The sequence below is a fragment of the Nerophis lumbriciformis genome, linkage group LG08 (genome assembly GCF_033978685.3).
Source record: "Nerophis lumbriciformis linkage group LG08, RoL_Nlum_v2.1, whole genome shotgun sequence".
NCBI classification, from domain to species: Eukaryota; Metazoa; Chordata; class Actinopteri; order Syngnathiformes; family Syngnathidae; genus Nerophis; species Nerophis lumbriciformis.
In genome coordinates, this window is record NC_084555.2 from 39,272,424 (window position 1) to 39,291,952 (window position 19,529).

The following is a 19,529-nucleotide window of genomic DNA, read 5'->3' on the forward strand; positions in this document are numbered from 1 at the left end:
TATCAGGAGGAGAAGGTCAGATATACTCTGGGAAAACACAAGCTGTTAAATGAGGATAAGGTGACAATGCAACATGTTGGGACTGTGTTTCAGCAAAGGTTCAAAGCTTGATGGCTTGTTTGCATAGTTGGATTACAATATATCGTCACCTCAAGAGTCTGGCCAGAGGCCTAAGTAGTTTGGCAGCACAGATGATAACTCAGCTTCTGGGTTTTCCCAATACCTTCCTTTGGGAATACTGCACTAACAACTGTGTTACGAATCAAGAGGCTGTTTAAACGCCTCAGATGCTGTTTGGGGCCATGGTAAAAAAAGACACGCAGATTAAAACACCAGGGGTTGCTCACCTGAAGATAGTCAGACTGGATTGCGTTGAGAAGGTGCTCCTTGCCGAGCTCATAGAGAACATCTGAGCTGACAACCTGACTGAACTCCTCGCAGAGGAAGTGCATGGCCTGCCGGTGCACCCACTTGGAGCCATAAGGTTGGGAGCTCCACTTGAGGATGGGCACGAGCGAGTCGAGAGACAGGCTTTCCACAATAATGTCCTCGCAGCCTTTGGGGAGACAAGAGCAGCAGTGAGATAAGCATCATATAATTTTTCACCGGTGATTTGACTTAAACGTTTCCGGTGGTAAACATTTGAATGCGTACACATGTGTATTATTCCCCTTACATCCAGACACAGCCAGGAAGGCATACTTGCCAACCTTGAGACCTCCGAATTCGGGAGATTGGGGGGTGGGGGATGGGCGGGTCGGGGTGGGTGGGGCCGGGGTTAAGGGGGAGGAGTATATTTATAGCTGGAATTCACTGAAATTAAAGTATTTCTTATATTATATATATATATATATATATATATATATATATATATATATATATATATATATATATATATATATATATACTGTATATATATATATACAAACCCCGTTTCCATATGAGTTGGGAAATTATGTTAGATGTAAATATAAACGGAATACAATGATTTGCAAATCCTTTTCAACCCATATTCAACTGAATGCACTACAAAGACAAGATATTTGATGTTCAAACTCATAAACTTTTTTTTTTTTTTTGCAAATAATAATTAACTTAGAATTTCATGGCTGCAACACGTGCCAAAGTAGTTGGGAAAGGGCATGTTCACCACTGTGTTACATGGCCTATTCTTTTAACAACACTCAGTAAACGTTTGGGAACTGAGGAGACACATTTTTTAAGCTTCTCAGGTGGAATTATTTCCCATTCTTGCTTGATGTACATCTTAAGTTGTTCAACAGTCCGGGGGTCTCCATTGTGGTATTTTAGGCTTCATAATACGCCACACATTTTCAATGGGAGACAGGTCTGGACTACAGGCAGGCCAGTCTAGTACTTGCACTCTTTTACTATGAAGCCACGTTGATGTAACACGTGGCTTGGCATTGTCTTGCTGAAATAAGCAGGGGCGTCCATGGTAACGTTGTTTGGATGGCAACATATGTTGCTCCAAAACCTGTATGTACCTTTCAGCAATAATGGTGCCTTCACAGATGTGTAAGTTACCCATGTCTTGGGCACTAATACACCCCCATACCATCACAGATGCTGGCTTTTCAACTTTGCGCCGATAACAATCCAGATGGTTCTTTTCCTCTTTGGTTCGGAGAACACGACGTCCACAGTTTCCAAAAACAATTTGAAATGTGGACTCGTCAGACCACAGAACACTTTTCCACTTTGTATCAGTCCATCTTAGATGAGCTCAGGACCAGCGAAGCCGACGGCATTTCTGAGTGTTGTTGATAAACGGTTTTCGCCTTGCATAGGAGAGTTTTAACTTGCACTTACAGATGTAGCGACCAACTGTAGTTATTGACAGTGGGTTTCTGAAGTGTTCCTGAGCCCATGTGGTGATATCCTTTACACACTGATGTCGCTTGTTGATGCAGTACAGCCTGAGGGATCGAAGGTCACGGGCTTAGCTGCTTACGTGCAGTGATTTCTCTAGATTGTCTGAACCCTTTGATGATATTACGGACCGTAGATGGTGAAATCCCTAAATTCCTTGCAATAGCTGGTTGAGAAAGGTTTTTCTTAAACTGTTCAACAATTTGCTCATGCATTTGTTGACAAAGTGGTGATCCTCGCCCCATCCTTGTTTGTGAATGACTGAGCATTTCATGGAATCTACTTTTATACCCAATCATGGCACCCACCTGTTCCCAATTTGCCTGTTCACCTGTGGGATGTTCCAAATAAGTGTTTGATGAGCATTCCTCAACTTTATCAGTATTTATTGCCACCTTTCCCAACTTCTTTGTCACGTGTTGCTGGCATCAAATTCTAAAGTTCATGATTATTTGCAAAAAAAATTTTTTTTTCAGTTTGAACATTAAATATGTTGTCTTTGTAGCATATTCAACTGAATATGGGTTGAAAATGATATGCAAATCATTGTATTTTGTTTATATTTAACTAACTAACACAATTTCCCAACTCATATGGAAACGGGATCACGGGTACAAGCGGCTGAAATGAGTTTCCTCCACCGGGTGGCAGGGCTCTCCCTTAGAGATAGGGTGAGAAGCTCTGTCATCCGGGAGGAGCTCAAAGTAAAGCCGCTGCTCCTCCACATCGAGAGGAGCCAGATGAGGTGGTTCAGGCATCTGGTCAGGATGCCACTCGATCGCCTCCCTAGGGAGGTGTTTAGGGCACGTCCGACCGGTAGGAGGCCACGGGGAAGACCCAGGACACGTTGGGAAGACTATGTCTCCCGGCTGGCCTGGGAACGCCTCGGGATCCCCCGGGAAGAGCTGGACGAAGTGGCTGGGGAGAGGGAAGTCTGGGCTTCCCTGCTTAGGCTGCTGCCCCCGCGACCCGACCTCGGATAAGCGGAAGAAGATGGATGGATATGGAAACGGGGTTTGTATATAAATACATATATATATATATATATGTCTTAATAAGGTTATCCAAAAAATAGTGCTCGATACCGTAGTAGAGCGCAATATATGTATGTGTGGGAAAAAAAATCACAAGACTACTTCATCTCTACAGGCCTGTTTCATGAGGGGGTTCCCTCAATCATCAGGAGATTTTTTTTTTTTTTTTTTTTTTGATGATTGAGGGAACCCCCTCATGAAACAGGCCTGTAGAGATGAAGTAGTCTTGTGATTTTTTTTCCCCACACATACATATATATATATATATATATATATATATATATATATATATATATATATATATAGTACAGTAAACAGTAATGAAAACACAGTTGTTCTACTAACTGTACTGTACTTGCTGTTTACTTAAAAAATAATAACACTTTGAGTAGCTTTTGTTCTGCCAGCCTTGTGCTTCTCTGACCGTTCATGAGTGACTATATCCATTCGGCCACCGTGTTATAGGTTATAGATAAACCTATGGATAACGGAGACATATATAATAGTCTCCTTTTCAGGTGAGAGGACGCTAAAGGCAGTGCCTTTAAGGCACGCCCCCAATATTGTTTGTCCGGCTGGAAATTTTGGATATTACAACTTGCCGTAGTTTTGAAGCAATGCATGATGGGAATCCGGATGTTGTGTGTGTCAGTGTATTAACGTGCCGGCTGGAATAAACACACGCTGAGAAATAGCTCCGTGCCTGCCTACTTTATGGGTTATAGATAAACCTATGGATAACGGAGACATATATAATAGTCTCCTTTTCAGGTGAGAGACGACGCTAAAGGCAGTGCCTTTAAGGCACGCCCCCAATATAGTTGTCCGGCTGGAAATCGGGAGATTTTCGGCAGAATGGTTGTCCCGGGAGATTTTCGGGAGAGGCACTGAAATTCGGGAGTCTCCCGGAAAATTCGGGAGGGTTGGCAAGTATGTCAGGAAGGTCTCTTTCAACTAACATTCACATCCTCCTCACAGTGTTTCTTAAATCAGAGCACACACTAGAACAGCAGGAAGTAGTTTGACTCACCGACCCACAGAAAGGCCTTTTATAGCGTGATGTGTTTTTTTGCGTCCACTTAAACATGATAAATAAACATGGGTGCCTGAGTAAAGGTGCCAGGCAAGCATACACGCATGTAGTGGATTAAAAATACATTGGGAAACCACAGGGGGATGGGAAACACTCTCACAAGTCATTTTACAGCAGAATACAAACACATATAAAGGCCACAAATGGCAAAACAAATAGATATGAGGATTAGTTAGTGTGGACAAAATGGATGAAAGAATCAGTATAAGACCTCCTAATCAATAAATGAATGAACCAACAGTAGGACTCCACCCTCTAAATCTTAATTCTTCATCTTAGCAAGGCATTTTAGACAATCATCACGCACATAATAAACCTCTCAATTTCACAAGGCCAAGTACCAAAAGATTTTAAGATAGCAAGAGTAACTCCCCTCTTTAAAAAAGGAAGCAAATTGGAACCTGGCAACTACCGACCTGTTTCTATTCTCAGTTCCATTTCGAAAGTAATGGAAAAAATAGTTTATGAACAGGTCGATGGTTACCTTGCCACCAATAAACTCATGCACAAATTCCAATCCGGCTTCAGAACTAACCACTCCACTGACCCTTGCCTTCTCTATCTGACCGACCACATCAAACATGAGGTGGACGCGGGCATATACTGCGGCATGGTCATGCTGGATCTTCAGAAGGCCTTTGACACCGTTGACCACGCTATACTGTTGGATAAGCTCAGAGCAATCGGATTTGACAAAACCTCATCGAGCTGGATGCAATCTTACTTGGAGGGGAGGGAACAGGTGGTAGAGGTGAACGGCATCGTGTCCCCCCCCCTCTCAGTGAGCTGTGGAGTCCCCCAAGGCAGTATATTGGGGCCTTAACTGTTCCTAGTATACATAAACGACTTGTCATCAGCATGCGACTGTGAATTGTTCTTGTTTGCGGATGACTCGGCCCTGCTGGTATCAGACAGGGACAAGTCACAGGTGGAGAAAATCCTCAGTGCTGAAGTCTGTAGAACTTGCACCTGACTCGCTGACAACAAGCTATCCATACACTTGGGTAAAACAGAATCCATCCTGTTTGGGTCCCACATCAACGTTAAGAAAGTCAATGACTTCACTATAAAAGTGGGTGACATTGTTATCACCAGGAAAGATGAGGTCACCTACCTAGGTTCCATTCTAGAGGCTAATCTTTCCTGTGATAAAATGGCAACCAAGGTAATCAAAAAGGTCAACCAACGAACAAGATTTATCTATAGAATCTCCTCTCTGGTCAACAAAAGCATCATGAAGATTCTGGCGGGAACTCTCGTTCAACCCTTTTTCGATTACGCATGCACTTCCTGGTACCCTAGCACCTCCAAAACCCTCAAATCTAGACTTCAAACATCCCAGAACAAGCTAGTCAGATTACTTCTAGACCTCCACCCCAGATCCCACCTCACTCCTACCCACTTTGCTGGCTCAGGGTGGAGGACAGAGTAAAACAACTTGCACTGAGCCTAGTCTATAAAATCCGCTACACCTCCTTGATACCGAAGTACATGTCAAACTACTTCCTTAACGTAAAAGATTGGTCAGATATTTATTATTATTATTTTAATTAAAAAAAAAACATTGACATGTATGATAGTCATACTTGCCAAGCCTCCCGATTTTTCCGGGAGACTCCTGAATTTCAGTGCCCCTCCCGAAAATCTCCCGGGGCAACCATTCTCCCGATTTTCACCCGGACAACAATATTAAGGGCGTGCCATTGATGGCACTGCCTTTAGCGGCCGCTTTTACACCATACAAACAGCGTGCCGGCCCAGCCACATGTTGTATGCGGCTTCTGCAGACACACGTAAGTGACTGCAAGACATACTTGATCAACAGCCATACAGGTCACACTGAGGGTGGCTGTATAAACAACTTTAACACTGTTACAAATATGCGCCACACTGTGAACCCACACCAAACAAGAATGACAAACACATTTCGGGAGAACATCCGCACCGTAACACAACATAAACACAACAGAACAAATATCCAGAATCCCTTGCAGCCCTAACTCTTCCGGGATACAATATGCACCCCCGCTACCACCAAACCCCCCCCCCCCCCCACCTCAACCCCGCCCCCCCCCCCCCTACACCTCAACCCCCCCCCCCCCCAAATCTCCCGAATTCAGAGGTCTCAAGGTTGGCAAGTATGATGATAGTATTATATTTGTTGCATTATTAAATAATATTAAAGTTTAAAATACATGCATTTCTGTTTATCAAAATGGAAATAATACATTTAGTAAGAAAAGATAAAGTTATTTTTGACGCATACTGTTTCAAGGCTTTCACGGGCCACATTAAATGATGTAGTGGGCCGCATGTGCCCCCTGGACCTTGAGTTTGACACCTGTAAACTACAGCGTCAGACTACAAGGGTGGTAGGGAATCATTTTTTTAATACATATATGTTTTTGTGGAAAAGCGGTGACCTCAGTAGAAGCATTTAAGTCCCATCTTAAAACTCATTTGTATACTCTAGCCTTTAAATAGACCCCCCTTTTAGACCAGTTGATCTGCCGTTTCTTTTCTGCTCTGCCCCCCTCTCCTTTGTGGAGAGGGGGGCCACAGATGAATCGCTAGCTGTCCAAAGTCGGGACCCAGGGTAGACCACTCATCTGTGCATCAGTTGGGGACGTCTCTGCGCTGCTGACCTGTCTCCGCTCAAGATGATCTCCTGCTGGCCCCATTACGGACTGGACTCTCACACTATTATGTTAGATCCACTATGGACTGGACTCTCACAATATTATGCTAGATCCACTCGACGTCCATTGCACCGGTCACCGGGGGGGGGGGGGGGGGGGGGTTTCTTGCCCTGATGTGGGATCTGAGCCGAGGATGTCGCTGTGGCTTGTGCAGCCCTTTGAAACACTCGTGATTTAGGGCTATATAAGGTAGCAGTTAGAATGATGAATGCAGTGGAATTTCTCAAATTTAAAACACTTTGTCTGGTACCAAGTTTTCCCTGAATCAATTCATTGACCCATTAATGTGTGGAGGTGTATCAAAAGGGGACCTATGATGAATATAATGTACAGTCAACACACTTCTTTGTGGTCTGAATAATACACTGTATACTGATTTGGTGTACATTTGGTGTCGATTTTGCTCCACAGTCACTTTTATAACACATTTTCTGAGTCTTTCTGCTAACTGGTGTTGGGTGGAGGTGTTCCCTATAGACCATACTTGCCAACCTTGAGACCTCCGATTTCGGGAGGTGGGGGGAGGGGGGTGGGGTGGGCGTGGTCGGGGGTGGGTCGGGGGCGTGGTTGGAGCGGGGGCGTGGTTAGGGGCGTGGTTAAGAGGGGAGGAGTATATTTACAGCTAGAATTCACCAAGTCAAGTATTTCATATATATATATATATATATATATATATATATATATAAGAAATACTTGACTTTCTTGTCAAGTATTTCATATATATATATATATATATATATATATATATATATATATATATATATATAAGAAATACTTGACTTTCAGTGAATTCTAGCTATATATATATATATATATATATATATATATATATATATATATATATATATATATATATATATATATATATATATTTATTTTATTATATATATATATATATATAAATAAAAGAAATACTTGAATTTCAGTGTTCATTTATTTACACATATACACGCACATAACACTCATCTACTCATTGTTGAGTTAAGGGTTGAATTGTCCATCCGTGTTCTATTCTCTGTCACTATTTTTCTAACCATGCTGAACACCCTCTCTGATGATGCATTGCTGTGTGGCACGCACAAAAGTGCTTTCATCAAATGCATTAGAGACTGGAATCTTCCATCTCTCCCTAGCATGGCCCAAAACCGGTCAATCTTTGCTTCCTGAGGAAGATCTTCAGTGCCAAGCACTTGGTAGTCCACTACTTCTTCCCGGAGGCTATCCAGGTCCAATCGCAGCTGCGGCTTGGAACTTACAAGCTGTTATGAGAGTAGCGTATGTGTGTGTGTGGCCCTTTAATAGGTGAGCGTGTGAGGTGAGTGACGTCAGTGAGTGTGTGGGCGAGAGAAGAGAGGGAGCGGTAGCTTCAGTGCGGGCGGGACTAGTTTGTTTTGTGTTGGATTGGCTGTGTGCAAGCAATCAATAAAGCAAGATTTGCAACTAATCGCCGGACTCAGGCAGGAAAGGTGCAACAAAGCGTATTTCTTCATCTTACTCGTCGTCGGCGTCGCCATGGCTGTATATTCCTCGTTCTTCTGCTTCGTCTCCTTGTTGTGTGCACAGTTGTGCACTGCACTCTCTAAAAGCCATATATAGTATTGATGTTGTAGATGGCAGTATTGTCCTGTTTAAGAGTGTCACAACATTGCTGTTTACGGCAGACGAACTGCTTTACGGTAGACAAAAAACGTGACTGCTGCTGTTGTGTGTTGTTACCGCGCTGGGAGGACTATAATGAAACTGCCTAACAATAAACCCACATAAGAAACCAAGAACTCGACCTCGATCATTCTACAGTTATAATGTGATTGGGCAGGCACACTGTTTATATCGTGGGAAAGCGGACTCAGGTCCGCATGGAGCTGGAGGGGGCGTGGCCTCCAGCTCTGCCTGAATTTCGGGAGATTTTCGGGAGAAAATTTGTCCCGGGAGGTTTTCGGGAGAGGCGCTGAATTTCGGGGGCTGTATTTTGTAGCGTCCCGGAAGAGTTAGTGCTGCACAGGGTTCTGGGTATTTGTTCTGTTGTGTTTATGTTGCGTTACGGTGCGGAGGTTCTCCCGAAATGTGTTTGTCATTATTGTTTGGTGTGGGTTCACAGTGTGGCGTATATTTCTAACAGTGTTAAAGTTGTTTATACGGCCACCCTTAGTGTAACCTGTATCGCTGTTGATCATGTATGTGTTGCATTCACTTGGGTGTGCGTGGAGAAGCCGCACATATTATGTGACTGGGCCAGCACTCGTTGGACTGGATGAAAAGCGGACGTGACGATTTTCGGGAGGGGCACTGAAATTTGGGAGTCTCCCGGGAGGATTGGCAAGTGTGAGAATTAGCGGTGAATGTGGTGTTACCGCGGCACCGCCGCTGTATATAATCGGCGGGCCAGCTCTAGTGTTAATTTGATATCGCCTCAAGGGCCAAGTGAAATTACACAGCGGGCCAGAGTTTGACAGCCATGTTTTAAGGCCTTAAATTCAAATTGTTGAATTTAAGACTTTTTAAGATTCCGCTGTTACCCTGGTATTTTATTGACATCACAGCAGGCGGGAGGGCATGAAGATAGAGAGATAGATAGATGGTACTTTATTGATTCCTTCAGGAGAGTTCCCTCAGGAAAATTAAAATTCCAGCAGCAGTGTACAAAATTGAGATCGAATTTAAAAAGTAAAAAGTAAATAATGGAGGTATAAATGGAAACAAAATAGAAAAACATTACAATAGAATAAAAATAAAAAGCAACAATGAGAATAAAAATATAACAGTAAAATAAGAATATAACAAGAGAAACCAGTGATGAAATGAGAAGGAATAAAAGCAGAGGGGAAGGAGGCTGGCTGACAGTATATACTAGGATGCCCACATAAGTAAGTCCGTCAATCTGTGACTCCACAAATGACCCACTGTTTTATTTATTAAATACTGCAAAACGCGGCATCCAGTGGTATCCAAAACTGCGTGCAAGGTCACGCCCAAATAAATGACACTTTTGCCATTGTTTAACAGGGGTATCCAAGATTGTAGTGACATTTATAAGTCAGAACAGATGAAAATCTTCATTGGTCCCCTTTAAGTTTAATTGAGTTAGTTAGTAATTATTTACCTTCTGTCGCTCTCATTCTTTACTATGTCTTTGATGATATAACCAAGAAGCACTGGATTAAAAGCCATCCAAGTTCTCATCTTGAGTTAGGGGATGATGTTACGTTTCCACCACCACTTGAGAAAAATGGAAACATTGACTTGAGAAGCCCAAGAATGCTTTTGGAAGCAGCAAATGGGTTTTTTGGACCACACAATGATCAATGTGGATGTGAAAACACATATGTGAATGTTGCAATCGTACAAAACACAGAGAAGCCATAATACTCAGCGGACTTTGTTTTATCAGCCAGTTACAGGGGCAAAACTTTAGCAAAAGCTACTAAACAGGAAGAGGGGAAAACCCAGAACAGTTGAGAAAAGCGAAACAAAAAGAAATGGAGCTTTGCCTTTGACTTATTTTATAAACAAAATTATATCCAGGGCTTCCCCTAGATTGCCAAGATACCTGTGGTGGTGGGGGCGTGGTCAATATAACATCACGTTAAAGGCAAAAAAACCCCCATACATTTAAAACAATCTGTTATTAATTATAATATTAACATATATTTTTGGTTACATAATATCAATTGTTGCTGCTTATTTTACAATGTATTTTGTTGAGATTTTTATTTCCCTAGAGATTTCTCCAATCCTTTAAGTCACTTTTTATTAGAAAAGTCTGGCAACAAATCGAGAATCTATTTCTGGTGTTATTGTAGACTGTACTTCTGTTGCTCCATGTCCACGACGAAAAGCAAGCTGCAGAGATCCTGACGTCAAATCGTTTTTTCGCTGCTGAGAGCCTTTCTCTCCTTAAAAGCCGCCACTGTGATCTTAAATTTTGAAGATCGTTGTACGCGAGTATATGTCAAATACATTAAAGTACGTCCACATTGCGGAAATCCTGCCTCTGCTCCATACAATACCGTGCGTACTGTTTACTTCACCACAACATAAAAGGAAGTCTAAGTCTAACGTTCGGTTTCGGCAGAGCTTTTTTCGGCCAAATTTCAGTTGCATCACTGGTCAATAGTGCGCAAATAATAAACTATATACATCCATTTTATACTGTAGCTATCGGCTGGTATTAATGTGTTATAAGGTTAATTTTTCCAATGGTCTGTGAACACTCCGTGTCGGCGAAGAATGAGGAAGTGTTGTGTGTCTAAGAGTGAAGCATGGAGTCTGGAATTGGAGTTGTTAGCATAAAATTGGCAATAAAAACTAAAAAGAGTATCGGACTTTGTGTGTTTTGTTCTGTACACTACAATACATATTACTTTATTTTGTTTTCATGTAAAAAAACCCCCCTCATTTTTAAAGGTGTGGTGGCTAAGATGTTGCCGTGGCACACTGCCACAATCAAATACATTAAGGGGAAACCCTGATATCTACCGTAAATTCCGCACTATAAGCCGGTACTTCTTCCCTACACTTTGAACCCTGCTGCTTATAAGATGGTGCCGCTAATTTATGGATTTTCCTTTGTTGATGGCCTTAATGAAAAGCTAAAAAAAAGCATAACAAAACAAGCATATACAATATACAATGAGAAGGTATTGTTAGTGCTATGGCGCCATCTTTTGACAAGTTCCATTTACCGCTAGTGCCTTTTTAATTTTTATTTTTTTAACAGAGTGCCGTTCTGTCTTTTTTACATTTTCTTGTAATCAGACAATATTTTCGGTATATTAGATGGAATTTTTACCTGACATGTTTCGACTGTCATCTGCAGTCTTCTTCAGAAGGGTCACCTGATCAGCCTTCTAGCCGTCCATAGCGTTCGACCCGTATGAATTTCATCACTCCAAGCAACGTTTGTACAATTTACAGGATAACTAAAACTGTTAATACATACTAAACTGTTCCATGTGTGATGTGTGTAGGAGTTTTTGTCATGCATATTTGTACGTGCTATTGTAATGTAATGACACTAGCGTCATTAGCAATAGCTAATAGGCCAACACATTTACAAGTGCTGTGTTAGTATTATTAATTTACAACGGCATTCTTTTTGTATTGTTTCAGTTTCACATATTCTGCAGTTAACTCACCAAGACGTCACCGTGGAGTTATTGAGTCTGTTTAGCTGATTGGAGAGATAGCGTCCACAGCAATTGGGTTCATGACGATGACTTCTGTTTTGTTTTATCAGTCGTTTTACTGCTGTGTTAAAGGCACTGTTTAGAAACAATTATGGTATTTAAATACATATTTACAAAATCTTTCTGTGTAAATAACTTATTTCTAAACGTATATTTGCGGCTTATAGTCCGGTGCAGCTAATATATGGAAAATATTAAGGGACTAGCGGTAGAAAATGGATGGATGGATGAATTTTTTCCACTAAAATTTAGTGGGTGCGGCTAATATACCGATGCGCTCCAGAGTATAGAAAATACACTAATAACACTTTTTTACAGTTAGCCCAAACAGAGCATCAGCAGTTCTCAAATGTATTAACTTTATTGGACAAAGTCTTGCCTGTTATTAAAGCCGAGCTTCATGTTAATGGAGCAGACTATTTCCCAAGTCACTTCAAACACCGACTGCTGCCAATTGCCTGCAAACAAGCCTGTGGATGTAAATCACGTGTCAGCAACTCGTCAATGCCACTTTGAGCAAAGCAGGCTGCAACCACAAATGCAAGGCTTAGACGGTCAGTGAGCGCAGACCGAAGAGAGGTACCACACATTTGCAAGCACCGAAACCACACTGGCCCTCTCTGCAGGGCACTTGAAAAATTAATAAGGCTTTTAATATTAGTTGATAGCTGGGCGGAATGGCACTTGTAAAGGGAACGACATCTGGAGGATAAATAAAGACCGATGACGGAGCTTAGCTGCTGCAGAAACACCTTCATGGCTCTCACACAAGCAGCAGAGGACTGTCGTTGAGCACGGGATGGTGGTGACAGAATGACTGATGAGAGGGTATTCTCCTGAAATAAACCTCTCTGCTACCTCTTGAAGTGTCCAGGTGACCACTAAAACCTTTGGTGGCTCCAGTCTGGTCCAGAACACATTTGATTTTGTGCAAAATGACTGGCTTGATATTTGTCTTTATGACATCTTTTGGTTAGGTAAAAAACCTAAATCAGCATTTCTTCACTGACAGTTAAACAGCTGCAATACATCAAACTTCTATATTGACAACATTGATAACACTATACAGTACATATTGTCTTGTGTTTTCACCAAATAAAAAACCTTTACTGCAAGTTTATTGCTTGGCATGAGTGTCAAAATGTTGGTAAAGATGTGTGTGTCGCATGCATCTTAAATAGCTGTGCTATTTTGGATGATGAGGAAAACAGAAATGTAATAATTAGTAGAGATGGGTAGAGACTCTGTTCCATAATGGCACCGGTGCCGATGCAAACGGTAGTTATCAGAGCTGAAAAAAGGTAACTATGGGTGCCTCATTCCAGTCCTAAATTAAGACTCAGCCACTTGCACCATGTGCTTCAAGGTGATACCGTGCAAGTAACGTCTGGTAAGTAATGCAGCGACTCGACAGAGGCACACTGAGTCGTTTGCTCTATTTAAAGTTTATTGCTGACGTTGAAGGGGAATTGTACTTTTTGTGGATTTTGCCTATCGTTCACAATCATTATGAGACGACGGATGAATTTAAAAAAAAAGCATTCTAACTCGTAAATAAATGGAGTGTTTACAATGGAGCCAATGGGAGGTCCTCCAATATTCCGTCCATAAATCACTCTAAATAACCACCCAAAAAGCGCCAACAATAATCCATTTATATATTGTTATTATAAATGGTAATGCAGATAAACTATAGCGGCGCCGTGATCACGGTAGCTTTTGTGGCCATCATCGGCTGGTGAGCTGCTTTCTCGCCTCTGAGCTCGCGAAAGTTTATTCTCGATCATGAATAATACCTCTTACCTTGATAGAAGGATGAGGACGTAATCTGATGAGTTGGTCAAATTTGGCATCCAATTTTAACCCGGAAATGACGATAGTGACAGAACAAGTCGCTTGGTCTGCACTTGGACTTGCACCCCCTTTTTCTTTGTGAGGATTATGAGTCAGTCTTCATTTAACCTTTAAATCTATTTAATACAAAACTACGTTAAGCATCCTAAGCAACGGAAAATGGTTGCGCTCAAAAAATGGTTCTAAGTAAGTCATATAGTTTTTTAAACTTTCAACGCTTTAAATTCTTCAAAGTCAATCATCCATCCATCCATCCATTTCCTACCGCTTATTCCCTTCGGGCAATCAAAGTTTATTTATATAGCCCTTAATCACAGGTGTCTCAAAGGGCTAAAATTCTTCAACAGCTTCAGACCTATCCATATATAGTTGTTATATATTTGTAATGTTTTTTTTATATTTTATGCTTTTTTTTTTTGTAGAAACAAACCAACTTTTATAATGGAAAAAACACTATATATACATAATTTCCAAAAACAAGTTGCCTACGCAAGGTAGTTGGTGCCTGTCGTGGCGGTAATCCTACAACCCGTTGGTGGACGCCGGCGGTGAGGGATGCCGTCAGGCTGAAGAAGGAGTCCTATCGGGTTCTTTTGGCTCATGGGACTCCTGAGGCAGCAGACAGGTACCGACAGGCCAAGCGGTGTGCGGCTTCAGCGGTCGCGGAGGCAAAAACTCGGACATGGGAGGAGTTCGGGGAGGCCATGGAAAAAGACTTCCGGACGGCTTCGAAGCAATTCTGGACCACCATCCGCCGCCTCAGGAAGGGGAAGCAGTGCAGTGTCAACACCGTGTATGGTGGGGATGGTGCTCTGCTGACCTCGACTGCGGATGTTGTGGATCGGTGGAGGGAATACTTCGAAGACCTCCTCAATCCTACCAGCACGTCTTCCTATAAGGAAGCAGGGCCTGGGGAATCTGTGGTGGGCTCTCCTATTTCTGGGGCTGAGGTTGCCGAGGTAGTTAAAAAGCTCCTCGGTGGCAAGGCCCCGGGGGTGGATGAGATCCGCCCGGAGTTCCTTAAGGCTCTGGATGTTGTGGGGCTGTCTTGGTTGACAAGACTCTGCAACATCGCGTGGACATCGGGGGCGGTACCTCTGGATTGGCAGACCGGGATGGTGGTTCCTCTCTTTAAGAAGAAGGACCGGAGGGTGTGTTCCAACTATCGTGGGATCACACTCGTCAGCCTTCCCGGTAAGGTCTATTCAGGTGTACTGGAGAGGAGGCTACGCCGGATAGTCGAACCTCGGATTCAGGAGGAACAGTGTGGTTTTCGTCCTGGTCGTGGAACTGTGGACCAGCTCTATACTCTCGGCAGGGTCCTTGAGGGTGCATGGGAGTTTGCCCAACCAGTCTACATGTGCTTTGTGGACTTGGAGAAGGCATTTGACCGTGTACCCCGGGAAGTCCTGTGGGGAGTGCTCAGAGAGTATGGGGTAACGGACTGTCTTATTGTGGCAGTTCGCTCCCTGTATAATCAGTGTCAGAGCTTGGTCCGCACTGCCGGCAGTAAGTCGGACACGTTTCCAGTGAGGGTTGGACTCCGCCAAGGCTGCCCTTTGTCACCGATTCTGTTCATAACCTTTATGGACAGAATTTCTAGGCGCAGTCAGGGCGTTGAGGGGATCTGGTTTGGTGGCTGCAGGATTAGGTCACTGCTATTTGCAGATGATGTGGTCCTGATGGCTTCCTCCGGCCAAGATCTTCAGCTCTCACTGGATCGGTTCGCAGCCGAGTGTGAAGCGACTGGGATGGGAATCAGCACCTCCAAGTCCGAGTCCATGGTTCTCTCCCGGAAAAGGGTGGAGTGCCATCTCCGGGTTGGGGAGGAGATCTTGCCCCAAGTGGAGGAGTTCAAGTACCTCGGAGTCTTGTTCACGAGTGGGGGAAGAGTGGATCGTGAGATCGACAGGCGGATCGGTGCGGCGTCTTCAGTAATGCGGACGCTGTATCGATCCGTTGTGGTGAAGAAGGAGCTGAGCCGGAAGGCAAAGCTCTCGATTTACCGGTCGATCTACGTTCCCATCCTCACCTATGGTCATGAGCTTTGGGTCATGACCGAAAGGACAAGATCACGGGTACAAGCGGCCGAAATGAGTTTCCTCCGCCGGGTGGCGGGGCTCTCCCTTAGAGATAGGGTGAGAAGCTCTGTCATTCGGGGGGAGCTCAAAGTAAAGCCGCTGCTCCTCCACATCGAGAGGAGCCAAATGAGGTGGTTCGGGCATCTGGTCAGAATGCCACCCGAACGCCTCCCTAGGAAGGTGTTTCGGGCACGTCCGACCGGTAGGAAGCCACGGGGAAGACCCAGGACACGCTGGGAAGACTATCTCTCCCGGCTGGCCTGGGAACGCCTCGGGATCCCCCGGGAGGAGCTGGACGAAGTGGCTGGGGAGAGGGAAGTCTGGGCTTCCCTGCTTAAGCTGCTGCCCCCGCGACCCGACCTCGGATAAGCGGAAGAAGATGGATGGATGGATGGATGGATGGAAGTTGCCTGAATGTCCCCCCGGGGTTTATTAAAGTATCTATCCATCTATTGAAGTGGAAAACTTTAGATGAGGTAATTACAGGCTTTAATATGTCAATAATTCATAACACTGATTTTGATGCATTATTATTTTTTTGTAACTATGACAGTTTTTTCCCCCAAAAAACTCACACTATCCCTATTTAGCCAAAAAACGGTCACGCAAAAAAAAAGTGTTAAGTCATATATTAATTTTGTTAAACTTTCAACACTTTAAATTCTTTAACAACTTCACATCTATCCATATATAAAAGTTTTTATATATTTGAAATCTTTTTTTATGTTTTTTGGTCTTTTTGTAAAAAACAAAAAAACACCAGTTATTATGGGAAAACACTAAATATGCAATATGTTCCAAAAAGTAAGTTGCATAGTAAAATACTTTAGATGAGGTAATTACAGCCTTTAAAAGATCAATAATTCATAACAACGCCGATTTTGATACATTATTGTTTTTGGAACTATGTGTGACAGTTTTATCCAAAAACGTACACTATCCCTCCCTAGCTGAAAAATGGTCAAACCCATGAAAGTGTTATAAATAAGTCATACCTATTTTTGTTTTTAAACTTTCAACGCTTCAAATCTTTCAGCAGCTTTAGACTTATCCATTGGTTTTTATTATTTTAGAATGTTTATTTTTATTTTTTTAGGACATTCCTGCCCTTCTTTGGGACACAAGACACCAGTGTCTTGTTGCAGTCTCGTGTTGTGCAGCTTCTTTGCATAACGCCGAATACAATGAGCTGAAATTTTGGCCAATTCACCCTGCAAACTTCAAACATTTTTGTCGAACATGCATAATGAACTTTCTCGGCCACGCGTCCAATGAATGAAGAAGAGGGCTAGACAAGTCAGCATTCGCCGTAAAAAAGCAGGCTTTTTTTTACCAGCAGTGTTGTCCCCCTTGATGTATAAGATAGAAGGGGCTTTCCAAAGTTTTAGTACATTTTTACCATGAAACACACAAAATATATACACTTTTGCACACTAATGTGACAATAAATATAGTATCAGTGTTTTTGGTGAAATTGAATGTTTAAACGTGAATAACAAAGTCACATAAGTGCTGTCATTATCTGATGATGTACAGTAGTGGTGCCATTGCCATACTTGCCAACCTTGAGACCTCCGATTTCGGGAGGTGGGGGGGCGTGGCTAAGAGGGGAGGAGTATATTTACAGCTAGAATTCACCAAGTCAAGTATTTCATATATATATACAGATATATATATATACAGTATATATATACAGTATATATATATATATATATATATATATATATATATATATATATATATATATATATATATACACTGTATATATATATATATAGTAAAATATATATATATATATGTATATATATATATATATATATATATATATATATATATATATATATATATATATCAAGAGGGACAGAGACAGCGCACAGTGCATGTGGATCACATGTTACCGTGGCGAGAAAACATGGAGAGACTGGAATGTAATAGAGTGATCTATGTTCGTCTGTTGCCATCTCCTGGTGAATGTTGGCTATAGCGTACTGGGGTTACTTTTTGGTTGGCCAACGATTTATGTGGTGTTGCACACCTGACGTCAAGTGTGTGAGTCTGTTCTGAAGTCTAAAGTAAAGAGACGTACTTCATCCCCTCGCCTGTTTATTGCCTCCAACTCAATATATTACAACAACATTGCTCCAGGAGGGGGCGTGGCCTCCAGGTCTGCCTGAATTTCGGGAGATTTTCGGGAGAAAATGTGTCCCGGGAGGTTTTCGGGAGAGGCGCTGAATTTCGGGAGTCTCCCGGAAAATCCGTGAGGGTTGGCAAGTATGGCCATTGCACACTTACACACTGACAATCGACACATTTACACACCTCTCTGTAGCAATAACAACCCACCAAGATCCTTGTTGATTGCATTTAAGTCGTGTTTCAATTTGAATGAACAACAAGTGCAAAAACACTATAAGATATTAATTATCCCATAAACTAGTGGTGTAGAGGTGTAATTACACCCTAAACCATTTTTCCTTTTATATTCAAAGGATATGCTTAGATTCATTCAGTATTTATGGTAAAAGCATTGTAACATATCAGGTTTTCAGTATGAAAAATATGTGTTACAATGGGAGTCAATGGGCGACCAAAATGGGCAAAGGTGTGTATAGTAAATTAATATATTCTATTTGGAAAGTTTGTTGGCTCTCATGATGTCTGCAGTGAGTAGTAATCAGTGATGTTGTTGAAGGAAAAAGCGAACATGATGTGTTTTTTTAAAATTAATTATTATTATGTATGTGCCTGTTACAACATTACATATATACTTACAGCATGTGTATAAAACCCTGATGGAAGTATTTGGATGTTTTTTTATAGCGCTTTATAGGTGGGATAGAGCAACTCCCATATGATCTATTGTAAGCAGACTTTTGATCACATTTATTTATTAGAATGAATAAAAAAAAGAAAAACACATGTGTGCTTGTCTTACATTAGGATTGTGAATAATATGCAAAATTCTAAAAACGTGTAGTTCCCCTTTAACACCCCAACAACAGTCTTCACTTTCAACTGGCTGGACATTTAATTGCATTTGCAATTCAATCGTGATGTGACAAAATATGATTTTCTAACCGTAAAGACTGCCGTCTGACAAGTTATGTGACAAGCGAGCATGCGAGCACAGCAGGCAGGTAGAGAAGTCAACGTTGCAATGTTTTTTGTTGTTAAATACCTCAGTTTGTCAATCAAATTATGGCAAGAATAAATTAATATTTTGTCAATGCGTTAATTGAAGTGGCATTGAAGACAACCATACCCACAGCGTCTAGTGGCTCGCTCTCCATGCCACTGATGAGTGAAATACAAACGATGGATTAAGGAGGCGATCAAACTAAGGAAGCGGCCCAAGGAAACCATCAATCGGGATGAGGGAGCATTCATGCTTTTGCATACCTGGGACTCCCTCCTCTATTAACCATCAGGCGCCGGTGGGGGGTAGGGGGTTGGAACTCTTTTTCTAGCACAGTAGCACAGGGCAGACGTTCCCTTCAGGGTCGATGTTTTCGTCAGGGGTAACACAGTTCACGGGTAACACAGTTCACTCCGACAATCTGGTTGCTTTATTATTAGTTTTGCAGGACACAACCAGACCCGTTCATCACTCTACTGCGCAGTGCACGTGCTATCTCTCTCTCTCTTTACTCGCCCACTCACTCACTGACATCACTCAGCCAACACGTTGC

General features: G+C 42.3%; 1 protein-coding gene across 2 annotated transcripts in view; it reads right to left on the bottom strand.

Annotated features, from left to right (window-relative positions):
• Window positions 1–19,529, bottom strand: part of btbd7 (BTB (POZ) domain containing 7) — a 103,286-nt gene that overhangs the window by 13,584 nt on the left and 70,173 nt on the right. For both annotated transcript variants that reach the window (XM_061968906.2, XM_061968905.2), the window contains exon 4: window positions 348–556. In XM_061968906.2, the coding sequence (XP_061824890.1) occupies window positions 348–556 (209 nt within the window). The remainder of the gene's footprint in view (window positions 1–347; window positions 557–19,529) is intronic.